This window comes from Myxocyprinus asiaticus, chromosome 3 (genome assembly GCF_019703515.2).
Source record: "Myxocyprinus asiaticus isolate MX2 ecotype Aquarium Trade chromosome 3, UBuf_Myxa_2, whole genome shotgun sequence".
Taxonomy (NCBI): domain Eukaryota; kingdom Metazoa; phylum Chordata; class Actinopteri; order Cypriniformes; family Catostomidae; genus Myxocyprinus; species Myxocyprinus asiaticus.
The window spans coordinates 45,646,777-45,672,043 of NC_059346.1; the positions used below are offsets into that span (position 1 = coordinate 45,646,777).

The window sequence follows — 25,267 nt, forward strand, 5'->3', positions numbered from 1 at the left end:
GTTTCCAGTATCATTCCATCATGTTTTCATACACCAACAACTAAAAATAGCGCAGATGAGTGAAAGAGCGCAAGGCAGTAGCTGAATGAGAGAGAGCTTCTCCTCTTCAGAGTTGTAACTTGACAACGCATCTTTTAAAAGCGGCCCTGATATGTCAAAAATGTCTGCAATGAGAAAAACATTTAAATTCAGACAGTCACATGAAAGTGTCCTATCTAAGTCCACTTTGGATGAATCTCCCATGAGAGGCCCTTTCTCTCTCCTCTTCACCTGTGTGACTGACTGAGCACCAGTGGGCAGGGACAAGGGTGTAATGATGGAAAAATAGCCATTGCATATTGTGGCAGGGCGGAGGGCGGGGCCGGGTCGTGATTCCGCACACCCGGCCCCTAATTGGGCTGATTAGCCCGAGAGGGATAAAGGCCGACTGGAGATGGCAGTGCGGCAGAGAGAGAGTTACGGACAGCTGTCCGACACCTATGTGTGTGTTTGTCTTTTTGGTTTAAGTTTCTTATTAAAATATTATTTAAATTGTCAAGCAATTTAAACATTGTTGTGTTACACTGGTTACACTGGTGCCGAAACCCGGGCTAATCATCCCAATTAGGGTGTGCAGAATCACGACCCGGCCCCGCTCTCCGCCCTGCCACACATATGCATTGCACATGACTTGGAGGATCTTGCTGTGATACGTCGATCGATCACTGCCATGGTGGCGAAATTTACTGATGTGGTCACAAGAGTGGGGGATGTCGAGAAACGGATCAATTATCTGGAGTCATCGGAAAGGGAATTATCTGCTAATCAGCTAGCGACCAAGGTGGATTTGGAGCGTGTCTGGGAGAAGTTGGAGGACATGGAAAACCGTAGCCGGCGGAATAACATCCGTATCGTGGGAGTCCCAGAGGGAGTGGAGGGACAGAATATGGTGGAATTCCTGGACGGGCTCTTTCCAAGTCTGCTTGACATAGCAGGCCATAAGCTGGAAATTGAGCGAGCTCACAGGGTTCTGGCTCAGTGATATGCTGAGGGAGACAGGCCCCGATCAATTCTGGCCAAATTTCTGAGATCATCCGATAAAGATCTTGTGTTATGTGAGGCGTGGACTAAAGGAAGGCTTTCTTGGAAGAACCACAGCATTTTCTTGTTCCCAGACTTTGTGAACTCGACAAGAGAGAAATGTGATCAATTCAAGGAATGCAGGAAACTTTTACATCAACGGAAGGTCGCTTTTGCACTGATATTCCTGGCCAAATTGAGAATAGATGCTAAGGATGGCCGTAAAACATTCACATGCCTACAGCAAGCGATGTCCTTCATAAAGTCAGTGGAGTGAGTGGGTCATGTTGTGGTGCTAACGTTGCAGCCGAATGGACCGGCTCACTGAACATTCGCTTGACTGTTTGAAGATTCTGCACGTTCTTTTTGTGCTGGTTCCGCCTAGTGGCTGGAGTTTATTTTGTAGAGTAACACACCTACGGGACGGTTTTTTGGATGAATCTACGCGCTCTTTGTGCTTATTCCACCTATCGTTTGGAGTTTATTTTGTGGAGTATTTCTGGCAAAGTCATTGGCGTGAGTAAGTCATTTGCTTACAATCATGTTTCAGCCGAATGGGCCGGCTCACTGAACATCCACTTGAAAGTTTGAGGAACCTGCATGTTTTTTATTTGTGCTGGTGCCACCTATGGGCTGGAGTTTATTTTGTGGAGTATTTCTTGCAAAGTAATTGGGAGTGAGAAGTCATTTACTTGTTCTCACGTTGTAGCCATGTGGACCGGCTCACTGAACATTCGTTTGACTGTTTGAAGAATCTGCACGTTCTTTTAGTGCTGGTTCCACCTAGCGCCTGGAGTTTATTTTGTAGAATAACACAGCTTCAGGACATTTTTGTGGATTAATCTACATGCTCTTTGTGTTTATTCTGCCTATTGGCTGGAGTTTGTTTTATAGATTATCTTTTGCTGTGTAATTCTGTCTCACAGAATTGGTATAGAAACACCGGACTTGAGCAATCCGATGGCAAGGTTGTCGCGGGGGCTCTCGTAGGCGTACACGGACTGTTTGAGTTTGGAAGGATGGGCGCTGTCGTGCACGGGGTTAATGCACGCTCTTTTCTTTTTTCTGTTTTTTTTTTTTTTTTTGTTCTAAGGGATGTTCGGGGTTTGATTGTTACACTAATGTTGGAATGTGGTCTTTATAATCCTGTTTTTGACACACAATAAATTTTTTCTTATATGTCAAAATGTCAAATGTTAATATGAGTGGATTGTGTCTCTTCACGTGGAATATTAATGGGTTGGGGCACCCCATAAAAAGAAGGAAGGTTATTTCTCTTCTTAAGTGTAAGAAATATGGTTTAGTGTTTCTTCAAGAAACACACCTTTCTGCTGAAAAATTTTGAAAGATATGGGGTGGGCATTTTTTTTATAGTGCTGGCTTGGGTAAAAGCAGGGGAGTCATAACATTGTTAAGTAAACATCTACAATTCAAATGTCTCTAACAGAGTAAAGATAAATTAGGTAGTCATTATTGTTTTAGCTTAAATTCAGGGACAAAGTCTTATTTTGGCCAATATTTATGCACCTAGCGTCGATGATCAGGGCTTTTTATAGATCTTGAAGTGATGTTGCAAGCCACTGGCACCCCTCATGATATAATTTTGGGAGGAGACTTTAATCTTTTGATGGACTCTGTCCTTGATCATAGTGAAGCAAAAGTGTGCAAGCCCCCTAGAGCAACACTGATGCTTCACAGGATGTGTAAAAATCTTGGTCTTACATATATTTGGAAGCTTTTGAACCCATCTGGTAGAAACTATCAATTTTTTTCATCAGTCCATAAGATTTACTCTAGAAAAAAAATATATATATATATATATATATATATATATATATATATATATATATATATATATATATATATATATATTTAATATCTAAGTCCCTCATTTCATCTGTCATTGGTTGCTCAATCTGAAACATATTAGTCTCAGATCACACCCTGGTGTGTTTATAGGTGTTGCCACATATGAAGAAAAGGAAATCATATAGTTGGGCCTTTAATGTATCCCTCTTGCAAAATCCTGAATTCCAACAAATGCTAAAAGCTGAAATCTATGTCTATATGGAGACCAACTGGTCCTCAGTATCCTCTGTGGGCGTGGCTTGGGAGGCACTTAAGGCGGTTCTTAGGGGCCAGATTAAACAGTATGCCTCATTCACCAGAAAGTCCAAAGCACAAGAACTCGTGGAATTGGAAGGGAATATTAAAAGTGCCGAGGCAGAGCTGAAGTGCTGAATGTTGTCTAATGACCTCAGAGAATTGACCTGATTGAAATACAGATATAAAACTATTTTGTCGCGGAAGGTGGAGTTTTGGCTATTCAGGGCAAGGCAGTCATACTTTGAGTCAGGGGACAAAGCAGGAAAACTTCTGGCTAGATATATAAAACAGAGAAAGTCTTTTTCTACCATTCCCTCAGTGAAATCTTCTAGTGGGGAAATATTTATCTCAGTCACTGATATTAATAAGTCTTTTAAAGAATTCTATCTTGATCTTCATAGTTCCACATCTTCGTCAACTGATGAAGATATTAGAACATTTTTGGAACCATTAGAATTTCCTAAACTTGATTCTGAGATAACCTTGGAGGAGCTTGGTGAGGTAATTAAGGGGGACAGACAGCTTTGCTGATGAACTTTTTAGATCTTATGCTACAAAACTGGCTTCACTCTTGCTAGAAGTTTATACGGAATCATTAAAGAATGGAAAGCTACCGCCAACCATGACACAAGCCTGGATCAGTCTGATTCTTAAAAAGGACAAAGATCCAAGCGAGTGTAAGAGTTACCGTCCAATTTCCCTGATCCAGCTAGAAGTTAAAATATTGTTAAAAATGTATGACATCTCTTATACATATAGATCAGGTGGGGTTTATTCGGGGCTGCAGCTCATCTGATAATCAATCAATATCATGTGGTCAGTGGCGAATGATCAGACTCCGGTCACTGCCATTTCACTTGAGATGGGCAGTGAGGGGCAGTGGAGGGAAATTTGTAGTTTTATTTTTTTTTTTATCTATTCTTAAGTGTTTCCTCTTGTCTGTTTTTATTTTTTATTTTGATTTGTATGTGTGTATACTTTCATTTTGTGTCAGACCTTATCATTTTGTGTTATGTTGGGGGGGGGGATGTTCAGGGGATGGATATATAATTTTATTCTGTGTGTGTATGTTCTGTTTCTTCAATCCTGTTTTGTGAATCAATAAAATGTTAATATAAAAAAGCAAATATCTAACCGCATAACACGCAAGCAAACAGTGACCAGCTACACACAAAACTCCAACCAATCGCACTTCCGCTAGCCAACTAGAAATTCCACCCACCTTTCGAAATATAGTGAACTCGCTGAGAATATTGTGGATACATAGTGAATTTTCAGTATATATATCCTAGTCCTAGTGTTAATGTGATTATATAATTAGCTGACTAGTGCTGAATCATCCTATTCCTTGGCTTGATAGGCATTAACCGTGGTATCAATTCAAGGCCTTGATGTCGTAAAGCTAGGAGGAACATCTTAAAAATGCTCACAGTCTATAACTAGCTTTGAAAATCACCTCTCATGATAAAAAAAGTGTATGACTGGAATCTTAGAGGGCCTTTTAATTATAATGAGGGCTTTAACTGACATCACTTACATAATAGATGAGATCATTAAATGACAGATCAATGGCAGCCTCTTACACTTTGACTCACACGTGTCCTGTTGACGACATATGTTCCAGAAGCAAGACAAATGTTACCGGCCTGATATCCGGGTCAACACTCGAGGTAGAGATTTTAGAGTTTGCAACAACAAAGCAGTATCTGTGTTTTCCATATCTATGGGACACAGAACAGCCTACCTCTCCCAGCCTGCTCTCCTCTCAACCTGACACAAGTCAAGCCTAGCTGTAGCTGTAGCTCTGAGTGTGGGTGCAAACAAACCAGCAGGAGAGTATTTGGGCTTATCGTGAGGAAGCGTGTGAAGGACAACATCTTTCTGCTGGTGTCCCTGGGTTAGAGTCAGTGTAGGGAGAATTACATTTGCAGAAACACACACATTGCTTTGAGTCACCTAAGTGGACCTCACTGGACCTTGTACCATGCCTTGTACCAGTCACCCTCATGTTGTTTCAAAAACATATTACTTTTTTTCTTCAAAGTAAAAAGAGGCAGCATGTTAGCCTCAGTCACCATTCACTATTATTACATCTTTTTTCCAAATAATGAAAGTGATGAAATGATGACTGCTGCTGTCATCCAAACATCTCCTTTTGTGTTCCACTGAGGAAAGAAAGTCATGCATGCATGCAGAAACAACACGAGGGTGAGTAAATGATTACAGAATTTTCAGTTTTGGGTGAACTATCCCTTTAAACAATTTCTGAAATATATCCTAACTGCACATTCTGGAGTGAAATGGTAGGAAATTGTGGTTGAGTCGGTTGAGTCAGTTGAGTTGTTTTCGTTTGTGCCTCCAAGTGAGACCTGGTTCTGCCAATCTTTTCAGAAGAGGAAGACCGTTGACCGCAACAGCAATAACATCTGTTTTTGAATGTAATAGGGAGTTTCACAAACACTTGATCCTTTTGTTTACACTGGGAAATAATCGAATCGAGATTTAATGCCCATTGCAATGAATATGCAACCTATGTGGGGGCTAGTTTTTTCAATTAGTCAAACTCCCACATGTTACTTGAATTGGTGCTATTTTAGTGCATTTCTATCTTTATACTATGGAAGGCTTTATTTGGAAAACGTTAATAAAGCATTATATTGTTACATATTGTTCTGTTTTCTTTCCAAAGAAGGAGATAAATTCATTTTGACAGGAAAATATGTATATTTAGTCATATTTCAGCACTTTCAAAATCTGTGATTAATCACGATTAAAAAGCGACTGACAGCACTTCTAAAAACTTTTGAATGCTAGATTTGTTTTCAATATTTTTGTTTATATTACCTCTTCCTTTCCAGGCTTTAGTGGTCAGAATTGTGAGGAGAACATTGATGACTGCCCAGACCACCGCTGCCTTAATGGAGGGACATGTGTAGATGGAGTCAACACTTACAATTGCCAGTGCAAGCCAGAGTGGACAGGTACTAATTCTTATTCATGTTTAAGCAATAATGTACAACAGGCCGTGAGACATTGGAAATATATTCACTGAAATAGCATGACCATGAGTACGTTACTGCTTTTTTAAAACAATTACTACAAAATATAAATATTAAGGACACAAATTCTCCTCACACACAAAAAGCCATCCTTCCATTAGACTAGAGGATATAGTCCCTGGCATTTAATTAAACGTGCAATATGTAACAATTTTCATGTAATATTCGGCTTTTTTTTGCCAATGTGTGAACGGCTTGTAACGCAACTTAAAAAAATGAGCCCTTCCCGGACTTCCTAGGTTGCCTATTAAAGCCTGTAGACTGATTTTCATGCAAAGGGAGCGGGTTGCTTTTGCCGGGAAAATCCAAAGGATGTGACGTTTATGCGCGCTCCCGAGAGCCTTGCCTCAGACAGTAGCGTCTCTTCTGCTATTCAACAGCGTCAACAAACTGCAACACTAGGTAACGTTATCTTAGAGATGGAATCCAGCAAACGTCCGGCTCCCAGCACACCACCGACTCCTACACAAACTCAGAATAAGCCAAAAAAATAAACAAACAAAAAACATTTATCTACTGAATCCCGTCTGGCTAAGCGGGAACGTGATCGTGGCCGAGCAAAAACTAGAGTGAACATCGGAAGGGCATTTGATTCCTGGAGGGACCTTCATTCGGTTTTGGGGACCCTGAATTGGCATTCTTCTTATTGGACAGGTGAGCTTACATAACTGCAAAACATGTGAAATATAGTGCCATAAGGATTGATCTGTGTAATTTTAGCTAAACTACAATAACACATGAAATGAATGCTAGCCAATGTTCAAGATAATGCAAAAAGCTCCATTCATTAGTGTAACATAACTTGGTTATACAGAAAATATATACAATCTATTATTATAAAACAATAGCGCATTGATATATCAAAACAACAGTTGTGATTGTATCACATCAATACTGAATTGTGTCAACATATTTATAATGTACAGTCTATTTTATAAACAGCTACTGTCATCATCCACCAAATTTAGCTAACAGCTATTGATAAAGCTGGCTAGCTAGCTAACACCGACATAGGCTATCGTATAAATGCAGTCAATGTATCATGCAAAGAAAAGTGATTACTTCAAACTACAGTCTCGCATAGCCAGACCTATATCCACACTTTGTTTTAGCCCTGTTCCAGCACTGGAGAGTCAAATATAATATACAGTCTCAAAGTTTGTAGTAAAACAATCATAACTGTGTAATTTTAATTATGCTATCTCATCTGTCAGCATGATGTCGGTGAATCATGTTGTCTCTTTGTATGTTACGTCATTGTTTTGTCCGATGCTCATGTCCCTATGGAGTGTGTGCGTGAGCAAGAGCAACAGGTAGCTGGCTGCAGTTCACTTAACGGCCACAGGTGTCATTAATAACAAGGGTTTCGGAATCTTACATACTGCACCTTTACAGAATTGTGGGTCCATATACAGTAGTGTTTTAAAATGAATGGTTATGTACTGAATGCTAATTCCTCAGGTCAGTTTTGTACTGAAGACGTCAATGAGTGCGATTTGATGCCCAATTCCTGTCAGAACGGTGGCACCTGCTTGAACACGGAGGGTGGATATCACTGTGTGTGTGTGAACGGCTGGACAGGGGATGACTGCAGTGAGAACATCGATGACTGCGCTGATGCTGCCTGCCATGCAGGAGCCACATGTCATGATCGGGTGGCTTCTTTCCTCTGCGAATGCCCACACGGTCGCACAGGTGTGCATAGCTGTTTTCAGCTATGTTTTCATGGCTGTATTCTCATGGAATTATTTGAGCAAGCTTTGTGCAAATCCACTGAACATAACTTAGAATCTGCTGTGCTGTGCAAAATTTATTAAGCAATTGTCTTATTTTAGATTTGTTTTAATTTGGTTTAGGTCTGCTGTGTCACTTGGCTGATGCTTGTATTAGTAACCCCTGTCAGAAAGGCTCCAACTGTGATACCAATCCAGTCAACGGCAAGGCCATCTGTACCTGTCCACTGGGTTATGTTGGCCCAGCATGTGACCAGGATGTTGATGAATGCTCGCTGGGTGAGAACCGACTTCTTTTTAAAAAACAAAAGTATACCATTTATTGTCTCTGTAAACATTGTTAGTACTGTTGTGGAAAAAAGTACAATTATTTTTTGGACATGTTACCATTGGAAGACCATGGTTTCTTGTACACCTACCATGACAATATCATGTTTTAGGACATAGTATTGTAGTACCATGGTATAATATGAGGTACTATACCTTGGAATTACATTCAGATAATTCAATTTTAGTGTCAGAAACGTACTTTTTATATATATATATATATGTATAAAGGGGCGATATTTTCCTCCTATAATTGACTGTCAGGGGCATTTTTACCTACAGTATATGAGGGCAATATAAAAACACCTTTGTCATCCATTTATGTCAAATACTTCAAATGAATCAATTAATTTAAGTACACTCTCTGGCTCTTTTCTTTAAAATCAATAACTACTTCATATTAGCTACATATTCAACAACAATGCATATATTTGACAGCTACAGGTCCCTGCAGTGTCTGAAGAGGCACTAACCAATCACTAAATAGGCCTAGAATAGAATTTTGAAATATATAATGCATTGTTTGATAATAGATAGTAAGTACTACAGGGTATTTTTTGCCTTCATATTTTAAATATCTGGGGCATTTTTGTCACACGACAAAAGTTATTTTTTGACCCTATTCAGTATTATATACCTAAGTATCATGGTATTATAATCTGATACCATCCAAAGGTACCTCCACTTTTTGTAAGGGATGTTTGAAAGATTTTTTTTTTTTTTTTTTTACTGTCTCTGTTCTAGGTGCAAACCCTTGTGAGCATGCTGGAAAGTGTATCAACACAAAAGGCTCCTTCCAGTGTAAATGCCAGCAGGGATATGTGGGTGCTCGATGTGAACTGGACATAAATGAGTGCATGTCCAATCCATGCCAGAATGATGCTACATGTTTGGATCAAATCGGAGGCTTCCACTGCATCTGTATGCCAGGTAACCAAATGACCCTATAAGATTTTATAGAGATAAAATCCGAGCGAGAAGATAATTAACAACATTAAAGCAATGGCTGTGTCCAATTGAAATTGAACTGAATTGAAAAAATGGTGATGTCATTACCACTCATACCAATCTGCGATCCAATAAATAGCTTCTTTGGGTCTTAACACTAATGAGACTGACTCCTGATTACATAAAGCTCATATATTCAGTTTATTATACACAAAAAGAAATACTGACGGCATCACTAAACATGCTGAATTTTCTTGCTAAATCTGGAGCTTATTCCCCTATGCTAATTGGCAGGCTATGAGGGAGTCTTCTGCCAGATCAATACTGATGAGTGCGCCAGCATGCCCTGCCTTAACAATGGGAAGTGCATCGACAAGATCAACAACTACCAATGCGAGTGCCCCACAGGTGAGCACACAGGGGTCAATCACCCCCCAGGACAAAACAGAGAGGAGCACACTAATCCTGCCTTGAGGCAGGCTTACTCAGTTCTGGCTAAAATACTCCATATAGAAGCTTCTAGAAATTTAGAATTTCAGTCAGTTTTTGTTTGAATAAGTTAATGTGTGTATTTTATGATGCATAGCATGGTTTTGCTTATGGCTTTTATAGTGCATTTATAGTATAATGTTAGTTAAATATGCATTGCTTTGTCCCAAAAGGAAATTTTAGCAGTTATTTTTAATGGAAGCAGAATAGTTTTATAAGGCGAGGCAAGTTTATTTATATAGCACATTGCATACACAGTGGTAATTCAAAGTGCTTTACAGGGAAATGATAAAGAAAATAAAAAATAACAAGAAAATAAAAATAAGAATAAAATGACATAAGTATTTAAAACTAAGTATTTAAATTAAATCACATTTACAAATTGTTATGAAACTCACAAATGCAAAGCAAGCACATAAAGTGTGTTAACAAATATGTTTTTCCCAGACAAATATTTCTCAGTTAAATCACCTAGTCACATATTTTTTTTATTATTAAATTATAATATAATTTATATAATATATATATTTTTATATATTTTTATATATTTTAATTTTTTTTATATTTTATATATACATTTTAAGAATTACAAATTTACAAAGCTTTGAATTTTTTTTATTAAAATGAAACTTAATTCAAAAATGTAAATGTAAAAGTTATGCAATTTTGTATCACTTGAAATTTACTTTGATTTAGATATATATTTGTGAAAAAATATATAAAATATAATATATTTATTAACATTTTTAATTTAATTGAAATGTTAAAATTCTGAAAATTTGTATTACTTAAAACTTTTGTATTACAAAAAAAAATAATGTTGTTTACAGATGACCAGCATTTTTTTTTTTTTTTTAATGTTTGATTATTATTATTAGAATTATTATAATTTCTTTGGTAGAGATTCTCTCTACCTCTAGCTTGATTTACTTTTATTCTATGACCAGTTCCAGGGGCGTGAAAATAATTTTGGTGAAAATGTAGCATGCAACCCATAAAGAGATCAAAGGGAGGTTTGTGAAAAAGGCTCTTCTTGGAGGTAAAAAACACATTTAGGATGCAGAAATATTCACGCATACATGAAAGGGTGTAGAGCTGAGGTACAATATCAGGCGTGATGAGGTTGTGTGAGCAGAGGGGCCTACAGGGACTCTAAATTTCAAGAGTGGTGTTGGAGTTTGGGAGGTAATAAGCTGAAGAAGTGCAGCCTAGGCCCCTTCACTGTTTCAGATGGAAATCAGAGCCCCTTTTCAGCATGCCATGCAGGGCTCCTTTTCAGTAGTGTACACACTGAATCCATGGCAACCACAATGGGCACTTTTTGAAATGTGGCAATAGGAAGAAATTCCTGTTTTCTTGAAGATGCATCCAACAGACCTTGATTAAAGATAGCAGGGGGTCTCTGGGAATGACATGCTCTGGTTAATAATTACTTTCTTAGTTTATTGGTGGCTAAGTTAAACAACAAATGTCTTTTCTAAATGACTGGACATACAATCTTTGCGTGGCGTACGATAAAATGGTTTAAAAAAACAAAACAAAAAAACACCCTAGCAATCGCCTAGCAATGCAAGAGCAACTTCCCAGAACACCTTAGTAATGCCTTAGCAACCACCCAGAACACTTTTGCAACCACCTAGCAATTCCCTGGCATCCTCCTAGAACACCTTAGAAATCATCTAGTAATGCCCTAGCAACCACCCAGAACACTTTTGCATGCACAAGCCCCACTCCTTAATCATTAATGTAGTTGTTTATTTATTGTTTTTAAGAACTTTAGTCTTAAACCATGATATATGCACCATAAGTCCCAGCACTGATGGATTTGTAGCCCTTAATGTGTTCAGACTTTATATTTGAACAGCAGACGTATTTAGAGAGGGATTAAAATAACTGAGGGAGAAAGCTCTAATGTTGGAGGTTCCTGAGCAACGGGGGAGCTGAATAGCAAGAGGTCAGGGGTTGCATGGGGCTCTGTTGGTAAGACAGACTTAGAGAGGGGGAGAGGCAAGGCTGGGTGGGAGAATGCACATTGTGATGGAAAACTTCCACAGGACAAAGGAGGCAACTGGCATGGCTTGCCGTTCCATTAAATAGACAGTTCCTCTTTGTCTGGTGCCCTTGGCCAGGAGAACTTGGAAAGTTTTCTACCCCCCCTTCTACCAGTTCTCCCCTTCTTAATATGATGGTTTGTTGAAAAGCAGCTTGAAAAGCTGAGAGAGGGAAATGGAAAGTTTGTAGTAGAGTACTAATGAATGCTAGATGAGTGTGGAGGAATGAAGCCTTTCCACCTTTGCCTTTTCTTTCTCCCCACACCTCCTTCTGTTTCTCCCCTCAGGATTCTCTGGTAGCCAATGCCAGTTCGACATCGACGAGTGTGCTAGCACCCCCTGTAAAAATGGGGCCAAGTGTATCGATGGGCCCAACATGTACACCTGCCAGTGCACTGAAGGTATGAAGATGCCAGCTTGTTGTTTTGTTTCTCAAATACAGGGAAGATTGCCTAACATTGCCTTGTCATAAGGACACTTAGAAAATTATAAATTTAGTACAACTGTTAAAGTTTTGTAGAACAATTGCATGTCCCCTTGAATGAAAATATCACCCAGTATCTCATATAAAACAAACATATTCACTGTCATGAAAAATCTGGGAATATCTGGGAATTTTACATTTTTGATTTCCAGGACTAAAAACATCATGGAAATTAAAGCTAAAGTGTGTAATGTTCGAACAGGTTTCCCTGAACACTTCCCTCACCTTAAACTGGTCAATCAATAGTCCTGCCCCAAACTCACACCATTGGTTGAACCAGTGTTGCTGCGTCATGCTGGTTGGGATACTCAAACAAACTCAAAAATGTTTTATAGCACCACAGAGACACAGTGTAGGGGCGGATCTAGAGGACAAAAGCCCGGCCACCCCCCATGTGCCCCCACACTCACAGTGATATAACACTCCCCCCGGTCCCCCCCTCCCCGGTCGGATGGAATTTCAGTACCACCACAGACTGATGACGGTACCCTGCCCGGCCCCCCCATGAAAAAATCCTGGCACCGCCCCTGTTAAGGTCGGATAGGAGAAAGTATTTTGACATATAGAAATTACACATTTTACTTTTAATAAAAATGTTTGGAAAGTCATGGAAATTTCTATTTTGTGAATATAAATTTGTCCAGTTATGCAAATTTCTAAAATATGTATTGGTCTTTGTGAGGGCAATCACTATAAAATGATTTCAAAAAAATTTATGGAATGGACATGGAAATTAATTGGACAAAGTTACGAGAGCTCGGTTTTATAAATGTGTTTTTTCCTTTTAGGTTACACTGGGCAGCACTGTGAAACAGATATAGATGAGTGTCTATCAAACCCATGTCACTATGGCACCTGTAATGACGGCTTGGCGTCTTTCACCTGTAACTGCCGTGCAGGTTACACGGGCCGTCTGTGTGAGACCAACATTAATGAGTGTCTGAGTCAGCCTTGCCAACATGGAGGCACCTGCCAGGATCGTGAGAATGCCTACTTATGTGTCTGCCCCAAAGGAACAGAAGGTGCCACTAGAACTCTATTAGGCTGAAATTTGCCAATTATTAAGATATCAATCAAAGTCGAACGTTTTTCTGGACATTTACATTGCCTACATTTTGTGTTCATAGGTGTTAACTGTGAGGTCAATCTAGATGACTGTAAGAGCAATCCATGCGATTATGGAAGGTGCTTTGACAAGATCAATGGTTATGAGTGTGCCTGTGAACCAGGATACACTGGTGAGTGGTGTCAGAGTGTGTTTTTAAAAAACTGAAAACTGAAAAGTGAACCAAGTGAAAAAAGACCCAGTTCTCTTTACACTAATACTGTCCTTGGCTTTGGAAGTGGACTCAGATCTCATTTTGGATAAAAGTAGGTTTTCCATTCACACTGTGTTTGTATGTTTGTTTGTTTGTTTACTTTGTGGAACCCAGGCCATTTAAATATTACTGTAATATAATATTGATTTGACAGCCCTAGGCTCTGTAAACAGCATAAAGTTCGGGTAGTGGGACATGCATTTTTATCCAGAAAATATAGCCAATCAAAGAGAGCTCCCTCTGCCTTTTTGCCTTTTATTTTGCCAACATCATGTTGGAGAGAGGGTGTGTGGTTAAAGAAAGTGGGGTGGGTCTAATTTTAAAGTCTAGTGAAAGTTAGCATAACAATGTCAAAACTGTGCTCAGATTTACCAAGATGCCAAAGTCTGCAAACAAAAATCAGAGACTGGATATAAACTCAAACATTTCTCATCAAATTCTTTATATTATCTGGGCTATGCACATTAAATCTACATAATTTTTTTTAAGCTCTGTACTCTAACTGTATGTTAACATTTTTGTCTCATCAGTGTCAATTGTCCTATCGTCCCTTAGGAATTTTAGAGTATCTAAAGTATCTAAGACAAAGCTGATACTTAATTAAAGCATAATATATAAAAGGAACAGTTCACTCAAAAAATCATTTACTCACTTTCATGCTATCCCAGATGTGTATAACTTTCTTTCTACTGCTGAACACAGACTAAGTTTTTTAGAAAAATATCTCAGCTCTATAGGTCCATACAATGCAAGTGAATGGTGGCCAGAAATTTGAAGCTCCAAAAATCACATAAAGGAAACATAAAAGTAATCCATACATCTCTAGTGGTTAAATCCATGTCTTCTGAAGCAATGCAATCACTTTGGGTGAGAAACAGATCAATATTGCAAATTTTTGAAAATGTGAAAGTGAAAGTGGATATTAATAGTAAAAAGGACTTAGACTTGGATATTGATCAGTTTGTCACCCACACTTATCATATCACTTCTGAAGTTATGGATTTAACCACTGGAGCCTTATGGATTACTTTTATGTTGCCTTTATGTGATTTTTGGAGATTCAAAGATCTAGCCACCATTCACTTGCATTGTATGGACCTATAGAGCTGAAATATTCTTCTAAAAAACTTAGTTTGTGTTCAGCAGAAGAAAGAAAGTCACACATCTGGGATGGCATGAGGGTGAGTAAATGATGAGAGAATTTTCATTTTTGGGTGAACTATCCCTTTAACACTCTTGAGCTTTGAAAAAGCAACTTCTGTATGTGGTTTCAGCAGCTCTGTCTTGAGTTGTAGGTGGTATGTTTAGCCCAGGTCTTATTATTGTAAAAGAGAGGTGGAGTCAACAAAGAGTTCAACAGGTGAGACAGGGTGGGGAGAGACAGCTGGCCAGCGAGCACACACTTTGCCCAGGCTGCGGTGTTGTCTTACAGTCTCACCCAATCCCTCACCTATCAAACAGACACACAAGCCAACCCCACTCCCCCATTCAGCCAAAAGATCTCCAGGACATCTGGGAGTTTGAAAGAAGAAAAGATCTGCAAACGATTTGCGAAAGTCGATCTTTTAAAAGGGGAAAGTTGGCCAGTGCTTTAAAGACAAGTGACAAATGAAACCCCTGCCTTTATGCTAGGCATTGCGTTTGGTGAATTGTGGTGCTGCCTGAAGTGGAGCCTAAAAGCTGGGCCTTAAGCCTAGGATTTCAAGAAAAATAGGGAATGGCCAAATGAATGGTGCCAATTCAGGACTTACAGTTTGATTTTTGAAGAATAAGTTACTATATTACTGTACTGTACTGATACTGTAAATTATAATACTCAGCAAAAACATCAACAACAAAAATTTGCTCAAGGATTTGAAAATACGACACTCTTTAACCTTTGTTATAATCCTTTGTTTTTTGTAGGGAAAATGTGTAAAATCAACATTGATGAATGTGCCATCAACCCCTGTCACAATGGTGGAACCTGTGTTGATGGAGTCAATGGCTTTATATGTTTGTGCCGAGAGGGCTACCATGACACAACCTGCCAATCACAACTCAATGAATGCCTTAGCAACCCCTGTATCCATGGACACTGTGAAGACAAAGTCAATGGGTCTGTTCTATTTCCAAAACATATGCAGACTGCATATTTAATTTCCCTGGCATGTAATTCTTACAAAACAAACATATAGTCAGCTACAATTTGTACAAATCATAGTTTTTTTTTTAACGTAAACTACACAAATTTATGACTGATACAAACTGAAGGTGGTCAAGCTGGTTTTTGGAAAATGGCAGCTAGTTTTTTGCTGGTCCAAGATGGTCTACCAGTACGAATCTGTTTCCACTTTCTTGACACCCAGCTAATCAACCATCTAGACCAGACTGCACCAGCTATTGACCATAAATGACCAGCTTGGACCAGCTAGAAACCATGTACTATAAAACCGGCTACCACTTTAAGCTGGTTTTAAGTGGATTTTCAAGCCAGTGAAGAAGCTAACAGGTCCAAGTCTATGAGTAAAAAAGTAAATATCTTGTTTCTTACAGATATAACTGTATTTGTGATTCGGGCTGGAGTGGGGTCAACTGCGACATCAACAACAACGAGTGTGAGTCCAACCCCTGTATGAATGGAGGCACCTGTAAGGACATGACCAGTGGTTACGTCTGCACATGCCGTGCTGGCTTCAGTGGTTAGTATGATTCACACTGCTAATGGACAACTGTGTGGTCTCCTCACTGACCCTGACTCAAACTCACTGTGTCTTTTTAACCTTCGATTGTAGGTCCTAACTGCCAAACTAATATCAATGAATGTGCCTCCAACCCTTGCTTGAACCTAGGAACCTGCATTGATGATGTGGCTGGATACAAATGCAACTGTTTGCTACCTTACACTGGTATGTGTTCAGTTTATTCAAGCCATTTTGTGATTGTTCTTTGTGGATTGTAATGTTAATTTGTTTCTCACCCACATCTATCATATCACTTCTGAACACATGGATTTAACCACTGGATTCATATGGATTACTTTTATGCTGCATTTTTGTGCTTTTTGGAGCTTCAAATACCGTGCCACCATTCACTTGCATTATGAGGACCTACATAGCTGAAATATTCTTCTTAAAATCTTCGTTAGTGTTCTGCAAAAGAAAGAAAGTAATTCACATCTGGGATGGCATGAGGGTGAGGGTAATTTTTGGGTGAACTAAACCTTTAAGTACCCCACAGCACCATCAGTAAGGCTCAAGTTCCCCTTCATTGACACAAAACCAAAGACTGGTACCAAAAACTAAATATTGTTTAACGGCATCATTAATATAGATTACAATTCATCAATCAGTACTGAGTTGATCTATTGACATCCCTATTAGGGGCTGGGTATTGATAAAGAATCACAAGCTCTTGATTTGATTCAAATCTGATTTCATTTTGACATATTTCAGTTATAATGTCCATTTTGTATACATATGAAAGAAATTCTGTCTCAGCTAATGCTGTTAATTATACAGGGAACCTTCTAACTTCATTCATTATGAAATATTTATTTTACAAATTGTATTTTATCATTATTTTGATTACATTTTAGCTTTTTTAAAAAGATTTTTTATTTTTTTATTCCATAAATAAATATGATGTCTTCTTTTGAACTAAAATAAAATGTTAAATTTTTAGCCATGCATTTTGCTTTATAGGCTCAAAATAGTTGCAAAATCCAATTCTTTTCTTGTACCCCCTGGAACCTCTTTGGGGTAGGCGTAACCTCTTTGGGAATCACTGCACTAGCAAATAGTCGACCTCAGAGCTAACAGATGAATCTGATAAACACAAGATTCCATTTTTGATTTCAAGGTGTCTTTAAATAGCTAGCTATTTTTTGTTATTAGCTTGTGGTTGTTAACTACAGTACTTTAGTAGTTTTAGTGTAGTGTAGTCCCTGTTTGTTGACAGTGGCCCCACAATGAGCCTTGCAAGCATCTCTGGTGACAGTACAGAAGATGTGTTTTCAGTAGTCAACACATTCTTTCCTCTCATTGTGTTATGACAGAACAGATAATGATGTTCTGCCTCTGGATTCCAAATCATATTTATTCCCAGTAACTTGCTTTTTTGGAAAAATCCACATGGTGTTATATCAAGAATAACAAAAATCTACTCCTATCCAGGGTGGGAACAGTAGCCTGTCACATTTCCTGTTTGCCCTACTTCCTCTCTCACAGAAATGCAAATGGCCAGACAATGGCAGGAAAACACACTGGCTTCCTGCAGGGGATGGTCATCGTGGAAACTGATAGGCCAAATGTGCTTTGCTTGCTAGTACTGACAGTCTAATCTCCAGCAGAGTATCTTGAGAGAACGAGTGTCGTCTTCAAAATTTAGGACTGTTGAGATTGCAAGAATGTCTAAGAACGTTTCCTAAGAAAGTCTTAAATTAAATATATCTATATATTTATATAAAATAGCCTTGAATCCCTCGATGATTGAAATTTACAGAGTTCACTGTAATCAATCATTTTCATAATCAGTATTTTTGTCTTGTTTTCCAGTAGAAAAAACATCCTTAAAACAAAATAATTTTACATAATAAGCAAAATTTCACAAGATAATAATAAAACGAGAAAACTAGAATATATCTTGAATTGTTCATTTTTCTTACCCTCATTGGCCATGAGTTTTTTCTTGTTTAAAAGCATAAATCTGAGACAAAGTTGTGAGGTTCATGATGAAAACAAGACAAAGCAATTTGCCAATGGGGTAAGAAAACTAAATTTAATTAAATATACACTACCAGTCAAAAGTTTTGAAACACTTGACTGAAATGTTTCTCATGATATTAAAAATCTTTTGATCTGAAGGCGTATGCGTAAATGTTTGAAATTAGTTTTGTAGACAAAAATATAATTGTGCCACCATATTAATTTATTTCATTATAAAACTAAAATGTAATAATAAAAAAAAAGTTTTTGAAATTGATGACATGGACCAAATAATAAAGAAAAGCAAACAATAAGTGCCCAACATAGATGGGAACTCCTTCAATACTGTTTAAAAATCATCCCAGGGTGATACCTCAAGAAGCTGATTGAGAAAATGTCAAGAGTACATGTCTGCAAATTCTAGGCAAAGGGTGAAGATGCTAAAATATAACAGTTTTGATTTATTTTGGATTTTGTTTAGTCACAACATAATTCCCATAGTTCCATTTATGTTATTCCATAGTTTTGATGACTTACTATACTATTATTCTAAATGTGAAAAAAAAAATTATAATAAAGAATGAGTAAGTGTTTCAAAACTTTTGACCGGTAGTGTATATATTCTGAAAACATGCCTTAAAGGTGCTGTAAGCGATTTTTTTAATGGAAATGTATGCAAAAAATGTTCCTACTCCCTGAAAGATATTAATGAAGTAAGTGTTGTGAGATATCTCACCGGCCTCTGTGACAGCTCTAGACTGTAAACAGCAAACAAAAATGTGTCCGCGGACAGTGACGCTTTCTGCCTTTCAATCATTTTGTGTGATCTCATAGCATTGTAGTTGCAGTGAATTATTGAGGCATAATGCATTTTTATGCCATGTTGTTCATAACAGTTGTCAGTTGAGGGAGCTATTTTACTTCTGTTGTTTTTAACAACCGTTTCTGCTCTCAATAAGGCTGATTTTGGTATCTTTGGAGTTTGGGGTTTTGGAAAGAGGGGGTGTGTTTAATCCAACGGCTTAGTCTCGTGGAAGTAGAATGCTGAATCGACAGCATATGTGGCATAATATTGATTACCACAAAAAACTATTTTGACTTGCACATCCTTTTCTTTAAAAAAAGCAAAACTCTGGGTTCCAGTGTGGCACTTACAATGGAAGTGAATGGGGCGAATCCATAAGCTGTAAAATACCCACCATTTCAAAAGTATACCCACAAGACATAAACAAAATGCATGTTAACACAATTTTAGTATGATAAAATCACATACTAACCATTTCTGTAAAGTTATATCCAATTTTACAACTTCGTTGCCTTGATGATGTAATGTCAACAAACTCTAAAACCCTAAAATGACTGTGAAAATTATGATTATGAACTTTACAGCTCAAATAGTACATGAGTTTTAACAGAATAATTCATGTCATCGCTTTTTTTAAATTGTAAGCTTCACATTTCTGGCTTTAAACCCTCCAGAAATTGGCCCCATACACTTCCATTGTAAGTGCCTCACTGTTACCTCGAGTTTTGCTTTTGTTTTTGTTTTTTAAAGAAAAGGAGGAACAAATGCTGTCGATTGAGCTTAACTTGTATTGAACACAGAATATTCCTTTAAGGTTGTTTCGATGTATTTTAAGTAATACTGATTAAGAAAGTTATTGTGGTGATTAAAAAACCCTCTTAAATAAAAATAAATATTTGATCTGAATTGAAATTTCTGTAAGATTTTATGTTTTGACATTTTATTCACTAGGTGAGAACTGTGAGACATTGTTGGCTCCATGCAGCCCTAAACCCTGTAATAATGGAGGTGTATGCAAGGAGTCAGAAGACTACGAGAGCTTCTCTTGTGTGTGTCCTGAAGGATGGCAAGGTAATGAATCACACACTTCACACACACACACACCAACAGCGAATTCTGTCATCTGTGCTTATAAGACCAACATTGATGGTCACCCAGTGTTTTGGGTGCTGGTCCTCCAGCATGGGATGCTGGTGTCTGCACCAGGGTTTTAAAGTATCTTAACCATCTTCATCAGAAAGACCATGCTGGTAAACCAGCTTCAATGGCTAGGTTTTGCTGGTTAAAAGCATGGCTATGCTGGTCCACCCGCTAAACCAGCACCAAACCAACATTAACCAGCAAAAATAGGAATTGCATGCTGGTTAAGCTGGTCTTTTTAGCATCAACATTATGCTTCATTGATAAATTATATTTATACTTTGTGCTTTGCTGTAAACCTGTCCCACTGTAGGCCAAACATGTGAGGTCGACATCAACGAATGTGTCAAAAACACTTGTCAAAATGAAGCAACCTGTCAGAACTCTGTTGGCAGCTACAAATGCAGCTGCAAGTCAGGCTACACGGGCCGCAACTGCCAAACAAACATGGACGACTGCAAGCCCAGTGAGTGTCCACTTTTTGTCTTATTTTTTCATCTCATTTATCTTGCCCTGATGTCTAAACCTTTGTCTTTTTCCTTCAGACCCCTGCAGTAATGGCGGCTTCTGCAAAGATGGTGTGAACACGTTCACCTGCACCTGCCTACCAGGTTTCCGGGGCACCAGATGTGAGGAGGACATTAATGAATGTGACAGTAACCCGTGTAAAAACGGTGCAAACTGCACTGATTGTGTAAACAGTTACACCTGCACCTGTCCACCTGGCTTCAGTGGGATACACTGTGAGAACAACACACCAGACTGTACGGAGAGGTAAAAAATATGCACTCAACTTTAAAGCGATTTGTTTCTTAAGGGTAAATATTGACCATTACCAACAGTTTGTTACTGTTTTGGCTACAATAGGCAATTGTAAAAAAAAAGTGAGACAAAAAAGGCGACAAACAAACCCAACTCTGCTCCCTTTAGACATAAACAAACAGTAACAGATACATACCAGAGAACAATTGGCCAACCAAAAATTCACAATTTCTGCACAACAGTGAAGGTGTCAATGTGATATAAGGTCTTGGGCAAACTAACAAATTCAATAAATGCAAGAATACTCAACTAACTCTTGCAGTACTGAATTAGGACTATAACTATTTAAAAATTAATTAATTAATTAATTAATTGGAAATATGCTATCTGTCCCTTAAATACAGAAAACAATGGCCAACACGATCAGTTTACAGAGACATAAATGATTACAAAGTGTTTGTATATACACTACTGTGCAAAAGTCTTAGGCACATAAGATGTTTCACAAAAACATTTGTCGTAAGATGGTTATTTATATCTACTACTTTAGAGTGTCAATAGGAAATATACATTTTATACTCCCAAATATTACTTTTGCAAATAAAATAGAATAGAATAGAAGAACAGGGAGCCCTGCAACAGATGTCATGGCCCTCACAGAGCCCCCCACTGAACATCAGGTCATTCTGAGATTACATAAAGAGACAGAAGCAACAGAGACAGCCTAAACAGATAGAAGAACTGTGGTGAATTCTCCAAGAAGCTTGGAACATCCTATCTGCCAACAACCAAGAAAAACTGTGTCCAGGTGTAAGTAGGAGAATTGGGGCTTTTTTGAAGGCAAAGGTGGCAACACCGAATATTGATTTAGCTCTTTTTCTGTTTACTGGACTTTGTATGACATTAATTGATTAATGAAAACTATTTATGTCATTATTTTTTTAAGAAATCCTTACTTTGAAAGTTTTTCACAAGTGCCTAAAACTTTTGCACAGTACTGTACATATAAATTAATATAATGTCTCCATAAAACATGGTCATCATAAAACAACAGATCTTAAGCTAAGTTTTCTCATTGAAAATAAGTAGATAATAGCGTTGGTGCTGCTTCCTCCTCTGTTGCCTATTAGCGCCTCCTCTGGTGAACACATGACAATGCAACTAGATTAGATCTGTAATCAAAGAGTTTAACAACATGGATTGCTTGAGCTAGTTAATCTGTCACTTTGTAACTGATATCTATTCTTGATTTCAGTTCTTGTTTTAATGGAGGCACTTGCGTGGATGGCATCAACAGCTTCACTTGTCTGTGCCCAGCGGGGTTCACTGGCAACTACTGCCAGCATGACATCAATGAGTGCGATTCTAGACCCTGCATGAATGGAGGCACCTGTCAGGATAGCTATGGCACATACAAGTGCACCTGCCCTCAGGGCTACCATGGCCTTAACTGCCAGGTAACACAACAAAGATATGGACAGATTGCTAAATGGACAATAATTTACAGTAAAATTTGGCATTCATAAAGCATTCATGATACTGTACATTCATTGTATTTTCACAGTCTTATATTGTAGCCTATGGAGGTTTATATTAGGTGTCTTTAACTACTATGTACTAACATTAAAATGCATACAATGCAATGTACTTATTGTGTAACTCCATGTTGTTCTGCAAAAATTCTCACAAGATTCACATTTGCTGCTACTGAGGTTGAGGTAAGGGTAGGTTTAGGGGTAGGGTTAGGGTTAGGGTTAAGATTAGGGGTAAGGTTAACAATGTAACTACAGATGTAATAAATTGCAGGTGCTTTAAATGTAAGTACAATGCAGCAACACGTATGTGCATAATAAGTACATTGTATCAAATGCTTAAGTACACAGTAGTTAAAGACACCTAATATAAAGTGGGTCCCAGCTGCATATTGCATGTATATTAAATGTTATGAATGTTTAAAATTATAGATATATGGCATATATTCTCAATGCACATTGAACAATTTATAATTACAGAAAACAACTGATCCTTCTATATTATATTTAGTGATCAACTGTTATAGGTTTAGTGTTGGTGCCAATAACTAAGGATATCCAATGACCATCAAAATAATTAATAACACAACAATTTAATAACCTTTTATCTTTCACAACATTAACTTAAAATTCCCCTTAAAAATATTTGGGGAATATAGAAATGCGCATTATCCACTTTCAAAGCTGCTGGTTGATTTATATTAAATTCCACTTGTGTTAAGTGGTCGATGCAATATTCACTGGTTAATTGATATATTAATCTCTTATTAACAGCAATACTTTCAGATGTTCCCAAAAGGATATCAATTTAAAAGCAATTTTAGATCATTAAGATTTTAAGAAATTCATTTTTGAAATTGATATCAATGTGTGACTGCATGTATTTCATGTGTTAAAATGTGACAGCACTGTATAAATTCTTGTTGATTCCCAGGAGCTGGTGAACTGGTGTAAACCCACTCCCTGTAAGAATGGAGGGATCTGCAGACAGAGTGGCACCAGGTATAGCTGCCAGTGTCAGACAGGCTGGACGGGTCACTACTGTGACGTCCCTAGTGTTTCTTGCGAGGTGGCGGCCAAACAGCAAGGTAGGTTTAGTCTCTGTACATGTGTCTCAAAGCTGTTAGCAGTCCGCCTTACAATTCTGTTGGTTCACTCAATCTGTTCAAAATTATTGAACATTTTCTGTGTTGAACTACCCCCCCCCCCCCCAACCACTTTTAGGTGTAGATGTGGTTCGGCTGTGTCGCAACTCTGGCCAGTGTTTGGATGCAGGAAACACACACTATTGCCACTGTCAGGCCGGATACACAGGCAGCTATTGTGAGGAGCAGGTGGATGAATGCATTCCCAACCCCTGCCAGAATGGAGCAACCTGCACCGACTACCTGGGCGGATATTCCTGTGAAGTAAGTCAAAATTCATTTAGAACATCTATTAGTTAGGATGAAGGGTGAGGTTATTAAATACACATTTTATCGCTTTAACAAATCCCATATTAGCATGATAAAGAAGGCCAGTAACATACTGTATGCAGCTATGCAAATACATATGCAAATGCCTTGCCAATGCATTGCAAGCACAGTTTCTCTTTTTTTAACTACAGTCGAGATACAATTTAAGTTTTCAAACAAATACTATTTGCCCCGAGACTGAGCACTTTTAATAAAATTAATGGGAGAAATTGGGACACCCAATATGGCAGATGTTGAAAAGGAAGACACGTCTTACATGTAAAAAAAAACAAAAACAATCACCTTTTAGATACAGATATCACCTGTCAGTCAACTCAGGAGCAAGCATGCACATTAGCTAAACCAGCCTGAAAAATAGCGTTTTTTAGCATGATCAGAGCTAAAGAAGCACAGTTTATGATACCATTGTTGTCAGATTTTACTGCTGATTTGAAATATGTTCTTTGTTCGTAATCTTGACCAACCGTTTTTGAGATTCTGTTCTTTCCCCATTCAATTAGATTGGATATGTACTTTATGCAGCTTGTATACATAGAAAGTAGCTGTCCGGGAGCATTTCTAAGATTGTGGCCTAGTGGACTGATTTACCTTGGTTGCATTCTAAGTTGTGTTCTGACACATTAAGGAAAAATCAAACTTGCGTAGCTAGAAGCGTTTGCATTAATGTACTTGTACAGAGTATGCTCTGGGCCTTAGAAAACAAATGAAAGAGAGAGAAAGTTCTAGTAGAATACATGTTAGTAATAGTAATAGTCTTTGAACCTTATGATGTAAATCTCCCTTCTTTGTAAAATAATTGCTTGTTTTGCAAAGAGAGCAGAAACTGCCAAGTAAACAGAAACAGGCTTGTTTCATGTTTGGCATTCATTTGCCTCACTCTTTTTCTTATTTCTTGAAGTGCGTGCCAGGTTATCATGGAGTGAACTGCTCCAATGAGATCAATGAGTGCCTCTCTCAGCCCTGCCAGAACGGGGGCACATGCATCGACCTGATCAATACCTACAAATGCTCCTGTCCCCGGGGAACACAAGGTCAGCTTTCACTTCCTCCTCTGTTTTGCTTTCTTTGCCCATCCCAATCTTCATTAATTAGGACTTAACTGTTATCAACAGGCTTAGATGTTGTTGTTTTTTTCTATAATTGATTTAGTCATGCATGTAAAAAGCATATGCTTAATTACATCTCATAGTTGGACTATACAATAGAAACATAATCTGCAACAGTGTTATATTACCCAGCCCAATTTTAGCTAACTGCCCTTTCTCGAAGTCAACAGTTCTATTCCAAATCCTA

At 38.1% G+C, this 25,267-nt stretch overlaps 1 protein-coding gene across 1 annotated transcript in view; it reads left to right on the top strand.

The window, feature by feature from the left end:
* LOC127425499 (neurogenic locus notch homolog protein 1-like) overlaps positions 1-25,267 on the top strand; it is an 86,260-nt gene that overhangs the window by 33,239 nt on the left and 27,754 nt on the right. The window contains exons 5-22 of the mRNA XM_051671569.1: positions 6,024-6,146; positions 7,686-7,919; positions 8,081-8,236; positions 9,029-9,214; positions 9,527-9,640; positions 12,060-12,173; positions 13,045-13,278; positions 13,384-13,494; positions 15,481-15,673; positions 16,111-16,256; positions 16,350-16,463; positions 20,017-20,136; positions 20,519-20,671; positions 20,751-20,979; positions 22,223-22,424; positions 23,434-23,587; positions 23,724-23,908; positions 24,873-25,005. Coding sequence (XP_051527529.1) covers positions 6,024-6,146; positions 7,686-7,919; positions 8,081-8,236; positions 9,029-9,214; positions 9,527-9,640; positions 12,060-12,173; positions 13,045-13,278; positions 13,384-13,494; positions 15,481-15,673; positions 16,111-16,256; positions 16,350-16,463; positions 20,017-20,136; positions 20,519-20,671; positions 20,751-20,979; positions 22,223-22,424; positions 23,434-23,587; positions 23,724-23,908; positions 24,873-25,005 — 2,901 coding nt within the window. The remainder of the gene's footprint in view (positions 1-6,023; positions 6,147-7,685; positions 7,920-8,080; positions 8,237-9,028; positions 9,215-9,526; positions 9,641-12,059; positions 12,174-13,044; positions 13,279-13,383; positions 13,495-15,480; positions 15,674-16,110; positions 16,257-16,349; positions 16,464-20,016; positions 20,137-20,518; positions 20,672-20,750; positions 20,980-22,222; positions 22,425-23,433; positions 23,588-23,723; positions 23,909-24,872; positions 25,006-25,267) is intronic.